The sequence below is a fragment of the Patella vulgata genome, chromosome 3 (assembly GCF_932274485.2).
Source record: "Patella vulgata chromosome 3, xgPatVulg1.2, whole genome shotgun sequence".
In the NCBI taxonomy this organism is placed as follows: Eukaryota; Metazoa; Mollusca; class Gastropoda; family Patellidae; genus Patella; species Patella vulgata.
In genome coordinates, this window is record NC_065881.2 from 81,371,703 (window position 1) to 81,380,311 (window position 8,609).

General features: G+C 36.0%; 1 protein-coding gene across 1 annotated transcript; it reads left to right on the forward strand.

Annotated features, from left to right (window-relative positions):
- The first annotated feature begins 1,147 nt into the window (after positions 1-1,147).
- On the forward strand, positions 1,148-8,370 carry LOC126816951 (zinc finger protein). The gene is made up of 2 exons (XM_050543754.1): positions 1,148-1,259; positions 4,809-8,370. Exons 1-2 carry the CDS (start codon positions 1,248-1,250, stop codon positions 7,017-7,019), a joined length of 2,223 nt encoding a protein of 740 aa, XP_050399711.1. The 5' UTR covers positions 1,148-1,247; the 3' UTR covers positions 7,020-8,370.
- Positions 8,371-8,609: the final 239 nt, after the last annotated feature.

The following is an 8,609-nucleotide window of genomic DNA, read 5'->3' on the forward strand; positions in this document are numbered from 1 at the left end:
GAACCCTTGACAGTTTTCCTCATATCTCAGTCAGTGTAGAACAGTAGGATGTTAAACCCCATATTTCATTTTGATTTTAAATTAAAAATGACAACTTGGTACAAAGAACGGTCTACTCTCAAATATCAATATAAATTCTGGTGATATCAGTTGAAATAGATTTGGGTAAGTCATGCTCACCCAACAATGACACCCTGACTTTTCAAAATTTTCTTGGAGAACCACTGTGACAAAAAGTGAGAAAATCAGGTGAAAAAACGATGAAATCTGACGTCTTCTGGCAGGCTAACCGTTCAAACCTATCAGATCAAAATACAACTCACATCACCAGAGTCAATAACCGATTCTGTACACTTGGACGTAGCATATTGAACAGAAATTTCAAATCCTGTTTTTATTCAAAAATATAAAAACTTACCATGATATAGTACGGCAACGAGTATTTAACCAAAATATGTTTTGCACTGCTATGCTCTAGCAATGAACTCTATAACTATCTTAATTATATACATCTACTTCGTCCATACGATTTTTATGAATCGAAGCAAACTGTACAAACCCACACTCAAGTCTCCACTCACTAACAGGAGACGAGCACGAGACGGGATCTCCCCCCTTACCTAAGCAACCAATGCTTGAACACATAACAATTGTTAAAATCGGTGAAGGGTGGTCAGACAATCTTATTACTGGTGTACGAAGAACATTTTTAAGGGACAGTCAACAAAAAAGTAAGTGCTTTTGGGGGCGGGGGCATTAAATTTATACATAGTTGGTTTCGCTGTTTTTTGGTGTTGGTGGTGTTCTTATATCTAGTTTATTTTATTTCCTAAGGGTTAGGGCTAGGGTTTGATATATTGTTTGCAGGTTAGATCTAAATATTAAGGCCACCTGCAGATTTATTGATATTGAAACACTGCTCCTTCTTTAGAAATAGAAAGATGCGAGTTGCCAAGTAAATCATTCATCAAAACTCAAAAATCTAACAGTCACAGTCAAAGACTAAATTAAATGTCAGGCTTTAGTCAACTCAAAACTCTTTTGATAGAAATCGATGAAAAGAGCCATAAGAATTTGTGAGTTAATAGGGCTGTCCTGGTCCACGTATGAATTATGGATACAACTACCATGATGGGATGACCAGCATGGCGGCCATGATAGAAGGTTAACAGGTTCTTTGTCGGATTAAGTGATAGACGTCCTGGTAGATGTTTTGTTTGCAGTAAAACATTCCTTTATTATATTCTATGAAAAAAATGGTATTACTTTCTATTCTGAGTATCATTTCAATGTATAGTTTTCAGAAGAGGGCCATTCTTGGACTTCATCCCATTCTCTGGTCTGCAACCAAAGTTGGGTCCATAGATTTACCCAAAAGATTAGATCTATTTCTTAAAGTCACCTTCAGATTTGATCAAAGGTCACAAGATGTAAACAGGGCTAACACTAACCCCAACCCTGGACCTAGCCCGTGTAACCCTAACCCATACCCATGTGCACTAACCTTAATTACATCTCAGCGACCTGAAATCTGTAGCGTGTAGGTGGTCTTAAGAAATATTTCTAGCCTTACCGAAAACAATCCAAATCAACCTTAATTACCCAAAACAACCAGTAGTTTGAATATAATAACACATTTTTAATGGTTTTTTTTCTTTATATACATGTATACAGTAGAATCTGTATGAGCAGCCACTCCTATTCAGTGACATCTCCTTGTAAGCGGTAACGATAAATTCCCCCTGTAAAAATTCTGTTGTTTCATCTCTTTATTCAACGGTTACTCCTCTAACGCGGCCACCGGTCACTATTAAACTAATAAATTCAACAATACATCGCCCATTCAACAGCCATTGTTGAATGATACCATCTTGTCGTTCTTTGTAACACCCCCGCTAATCCTGTGAATAGTAGTTAATTAACTGGACTTCCACTGATCAGGTAAAAAGAAATGTAAAAATAACAAGCAACCCGGAATTATCTGTTAATTAATCTTTTGTTTTATTAAACGACTAACCTGATCATTATTTTCACACGTAACGACACATTATTTGATACTGATTGAATAAAATAAAAGTACCAAGTTTTGTCACGATCATCTAGTATCTCTTTTCCATTGCCACTTTGTTGTTAAACTGACGTTTTAGCACCTCCTATAATATTACATATAGAGTTACACCGCCTGTAAATAGGTGATAAAATCAGCGATGGTTTTTTGTTCATGTGCTTTTTTGATAAAATAAAATGAATTCATCGATTTTCTTCACGAAAATGGATAAATATTATCGAATGCATCACAATGGTAGACAGTAGTATCGAAGGTTGGTACAAAATGACAAGTTTACAGAAGTTATGTCCGAGATTTGAGTTAAGAATTTTCATTCGGCGCAAGATTCAGCCACGGTCAAATTTACTGATGCAAGTATTGATGTTCGCTTCCAATGCATCCAAGCGTAATATTTAATTTATGTCAGCACAAAAAGCACCGAGATTTTATTAAGAGGCCACTCCCGTTAAGCGGTCAGTTGTGAAAATTCCCTTGGGTTGCTGCTTAATGCAGATTCTACTGTATATATACCGGTATAAATATATGTAGGCCTACAGTTGATTAATTAATGTTCCCTAATTTTAGGCTACTCTTTTTTTTTATAGTTCTGAAAAAAATCCCAGAAAAAAATGGAAGATCAATTAAGACTGTTTATATATATTTAGCATTATTTTCAAAGTCAAATCATACCAAATATCTTAAGCATGGTTGTACATAAAAATAAAACCAATTATTGTTGTTTTAGACAAAAACGTAACTGGAACTGATGATTAAAAAAATTCAGACTGAAACCGGATACACTGGGCAAAACAGGCAATGCACTTGTTAACATTGAGTAATCTCCCCTCTATCAAATCTCGTCCAAGCGACTTCAATGAAAATAATCCTCACACATTTTGTTCTTTTTTGAAACAAAATTAATCACTAATTTGTTCAAAACTCATACAATTTATGGCTTAATAAAAATCAATTCGGAAAAACAAAATTATTTAACATTTTTTGCATCACTTGAGAAAACTAGTTATGAAGGTTTTATGTTTGACAACAATCAGCTTCCCTCTACTCAGGTTGGGTTGGATGGCCGAATGGTTAGCACGTGCGTGCTGTATCATAAAGCCTGTCATTGAGTCAACTGGCATGGTTTCGAATCCCAGGTTGTACGTGACAAGGAGTAGGGTCGCCTGTCCAACCTCATTAGTTTTCTCCGGGTCCTCCGGTTTCCTCCGTTTTCCTCCCACTGCTAAAGACCCCTACGCACGCACAAGCGAATTATTGAAATAAAATTGAACCATATGTTAGTTCCGAAATGACCTAGTTTGTGTCGAGTGGACGTTAAACCCCATTTCTCTCTCTCTCTCTCCCTCTACTCAGGCAATGCCTGTTACATATTATGTTTTCCATAAGTACAATGTATGTGTACATGTATACATGCAGTTTATTACTCTATCCTCCGACATGGTTTTCCCTTGTCTTTCGTGCAAGACGGAGGGCCTGACAAGGACAGCTGTCTAGTCGTACACATTAGCATGCATATAAACCATCCCTCATAGCACCCTGTATGGCCGTCTTCATTAGTCGGAGTAAGACGATAAACCCCATTTCATTTCATTATTACCCTGTCACTTTTACTAAATATATTAGTACCGTACCGTAGGTCTAGATGTATTAGTTTAGCTGTTTTCCATAAGTACATGTATGATTGTATGTTCTAAAGTTTATTACCGGTACTCTATCTAGTTACTAAATATATATATATACAGTGTATAGTACGTTGCTGTTTTCCATAAGTACAATGTATGTTATTATCTATTACATGTACTTGATCCAGTTACTAAATGCTAGTATAAGATTAAAGTCTATATTATTACATGTACCTGTATACCTTCCTTGTATCAATATTAGTACATCTACCAGTAAGCTTACACTGGTAAGCTGATATCGTTGACTTATGAACCTGGGCCTTTTAGTAATGAACCTTTTTATCATTATTCTAAACTAATGTTTAGTATGTATAGAAAGTGGTTAGAAATTATACAGTTGTCATTAGCAGTTGTGTAACTAGAGCTGTGAAAGATGTCACTACTGGTGTAAAAGCGTGACTATTTATAACAGCCATCACTATTGAATACACAAACCTGGACAATAGTGGTGTATATCATTCAATAGTCACAGTTTTAACACCTTAAAGACATAACACATATTTAATGACTTCTGCCTGATTACTACCAATTTTAATGAACTAAAAAACATTGTGTATAGACTGATGTCTTTGATCTGCTAGTGCTAGTGTCGTATGTATTCATTTATAAAGTTATTTGTTGCTTAGTGAACGATATCAGCTTTACAGTGTTATACATGTACATGTACCCGTCTATCTATTCTGGTGACCTGGGGGGTTGGATGGCCGAATGGTTACGCACGCGCGTGCTGTACCATACAGTCTTGTCATTGAGTCAACTGGCGTGGTTTTGATTCCCCGGTTGTAGGTGACGAGGAGTAGGGTCGCATGTTCAACCTCATGGGTTTCTCTGGGTCCTCCAGTTTCCTCCCACTGCTAAAAAGACCCCTATACGCAAGCAAATTATTGAAATAAAATTGAACCATGTGTTAGTCCAGAAATGATCTGGTTTGTGTCGCGTGGAGGTTAAACTCCATTTCTCTCTCTCTCTCTCTCTATTCTGGTGACCTAATTCTGGCCTCTGTTAACAGAAACAAAATTTTGAAATAGCATCCCTGATGTGTACCATTCTATATATTGCAGGAAACTGACGATGTTAAAACAGTTCATCATTGTGTTTTATGTGATGAAATATTTCAAGACTACCTTGATCTACAAACACACAACAAGATACATGTAAAGGTGGAAAAGAACAGTGATGACATGGACGTACATTTCGAAGTTGAGAAACCTGATAACGACGTTGGTCAACATGTACATGATAAAAAAGAAGAAATTGAAGATGAACACAATCTGCATGTTAAGATAGATGAAACTAGTGATGTACATGTAGGTTTACATGTTCAAAAAGAAAACACTGAGGATGATGTTCAAAATGGTGATCTACATGTTGAAAGTGAAGAAATTGATGTTGTTAGCTTAGATGGGCCTGCTGATGGACATTTTGGAAATGATGATGGTAAGAATGAACGGGAGAAAACTGATGAAGCCAATGTTGATAATGTACCAGTACATTTTGATGTCCAGAAAACCAATGATGCTGATGTGCCAGTACAGTTTGAACATGGGAAAACTGATGATATTGATGCCGATCTAGCTGATGTACCAGTACAGTTTGAACATGGGAAAACTGATGATGCTGATGCCGATCTAGCTGATGTGCCAGTACAGTTTGAACGTGGGAAAACTGATGATGCCGATGCCGATCTACCAGTACAGTTTGAATGTGGGAAAACTGATGATGCCGATGCTGATATAGCTGATGTAGCAGTACAGTTTGAACGTGGGAAAACTGATAATGCCGATGCCGATATAGCTGATGTACCAGTACAGTTTGAACGTGGGAAAACTGATGATGCCGATGTACCAGTACAGTTTGAACAGAGGAAAAATGATGATGACAATGTTGATAATGTACATGTACAATTTGAAGGAAGGAAAACTGATGAAGCCAATGTTGATAATGTACAAGTCTATTTTGAAGGTGTGAAAACTGATGATGCTGATATAGCTGATGATGCAGTACATTTTGAACAAGGGAAAATTGATGATGACAATTTAATAGTACATGTTGATCAGGAGACAACTGATGATGCTGATAATATGCAGGTACAAAATGAATTGGAAAAAACTGATGGTGTCAATGTTGATAATGCACAATACAAATTTGAAGGGGAGAAAATTGATGATGATGATATTGATAATGTAAAAGTACATTTTAAACAGGAGAAAATTGATGATGACGATATTGATAATGTACCGGTACATTTTAAACGGGAGAAAATTGATGATGACGATATTGATAATGTACCGGTACATTTTGAAGGAGAGAATACTGATTGTGTTGAAATGCGTCACCAATGTCACATGTGTGCTGAAGAATTCTTATCATACACTGATTTAGAAAAACATTGTGAACTACATTTTCAAGAAATCAAGGACTCGAAAACAAAGGCTTTTACCTGTGAGGTTTGTAGTAAGTCCTTTACTTCCAAGGATTATCTGAGGATACACCTAAAGCTTCACATGGCCGAGAAACAATTTAAATGTAACGTTTGTGAAAAATCTTTCAGTACTGCTAGCTATTTATATAAACACAAGAAAATCCATACGGATGACAAACCATTTAAATGTGATGTTTGTGGTAAATCATTTCTACGAAAAGGAGACCTGCGACAACATGCTAATATTCATACTGAGGAAAAACCATTTATATGTAATATTTGTGGTAATTCATTTAACACGAGTGGTTATCTTTCTAAACACAGAAAAGTGCATAGTGGAGAGAGACCATTTCATTGTGATGTTTGTAGTAAAAGATTTCGACGAAAAGGTGACCTGGACCAGCATTCCAAGATACATTCCGGAGAAAAACCCTTTAACTGTAATGTTTGTGGAAAGGCTTTTAGTAGTACGGCAAATCTTAATAAACACAGCAAGATTCATTCTGACATAAAACCATACCAATGTGGTGTGTGTAATAAACCTTTTTTACGCATGAATGATCTCCGTAATCACACAAGGACTCATACGGGAGAACGGCCTTTTAAATGTGATGTTTGTGGTAAATCATTTAGTCAACACAGCTCTCTGCAAAGCCATATGAGTATCCACACTGGGGAGAGACAGTTTAAATGTAATATGTGTGATAAATCGTATCGTGTAAACTGCAATCTCCAGCGACATATTAAAATTCATGCAGGAGAAAAAACAAAAAATGAAATGGAGTGTAACGTCCCACTTGTCTGTATCGACAGCGATAACAAAGACAAAAAAACTTCAGATGTTAGTTAATGTATGCTGTGGCTTAGTGAGTATCGTAGGGTCATAGCTCATTAACAGATGTTAATTAGTTAATGTGTGCTATGGCTCAGTGAGTAATTGTATGGTGATAGCCCACTAACAGATGTTAATTAGTTAATGTGTGCTGTGGCTCAGTGAGTACATGTATGGTGATAACTCACTAACAGGTGTTAATTAGTTATTGTGTGCAGTAGCTTACACTGTAACCTGGATATCATTTAATCTTGTATATTTAGCACTAATTCCTTTCACATTCATTCAATATCATATCTTTGTTTAAAAAATCGTTTAAAATAACTAAAAATCATTTAATTTGTACTTGTGTCCAGTTTAAAGCTGACCATTCAATTTTGATAGTGAAGTGATTGTCTAATTTACAAGCATTTTATTTCTCGATCACTGTTAAAAAATAAACAACCCAATTGATTATTGATGTATAATGATTTATTCTTGAACAATGGCCAGGAAATTAAATACTTGTAAATTGGACACTCAATATCAAAATTAATCAGTTAGCTTTAAACTAGACACATTTTCAAATTAGTTGATTTTGGGTGATTTTTGCGAATTTTTAAACAAAGATTTGATATTGAATGAATGTGAAAGAAATTACACAAGATTAAATGATACCTGGGTTGCAGTGTTAGTGCCTCAGTGGGTATACATGTATGTATGTACATGTATGGTGTTAGCTCACCAGTCGGTATATGTATGGTAATGGCTCACCAGTGCGTGTATGTGTGGTGTTAGCTAACCAGTGCGTGTATGTATGGTGTTAGCTCACCAGTGAGTGTATGTACATATATGGCGTTAGCTCACCAGTGGGTATATGTATGATGTTAGCTCACCAGTGGGTGTATGTATGGTGTTAGCTCACCAGTGGGTATATGTATGGTGTTAGCTCACCAATGAGTATATGTATGGTGTTAGATCACCAGTGAGTGTATGTATGGTGTTCGCTCACCAATGAGTATATGTATGGTGTTAACTCACTAACCCCAAGGTCACAGGTATGATTCCCGTGTTTGTTTGGCATCTGGTAATGACAATAGAATGTCCCATGTAAATGTATACAATTAGCTGTTGTTAATCAAAATCAGGGAAGTTTGTTGTGCTGCTTAAGTCCAATTGTAGGGGCAGAAAAGTTATATGTTAAACCTGTTTCTGTTATATATAAATTATTGCTTACCCAAATACAAATATTTTAATTCTTGCTCTGATTTCACAAAGTTAAGAATTTACTCAAAATTGTTCGTCTTATTTTAACTAAAAAAGCCCTTTATAAAACTTTTGTTTTTTTAAATTATCAAATACATTAAAAAGAAACTATCTGCAAAGTTTTATGATATTTCTCATAAGTCTGAGAATGTTTTGTGAACTCGAGGTCAGATAGTTTTGTGAACTCAAGTCCAGATAGTTTTGTGAACTCGAGGCCAGATAGTTAAGTGAACTCGAGGCCAAATAGTTTTGTGAACTCAAGGCCAGATAGTTGTGTGAACTCGAGGCCAGATAGTTGTGTGAACTTGAGGCCAAATAGTTTTGTGAACACGAGGCCAGATAAATTTTCAAACAAGCCTGAAC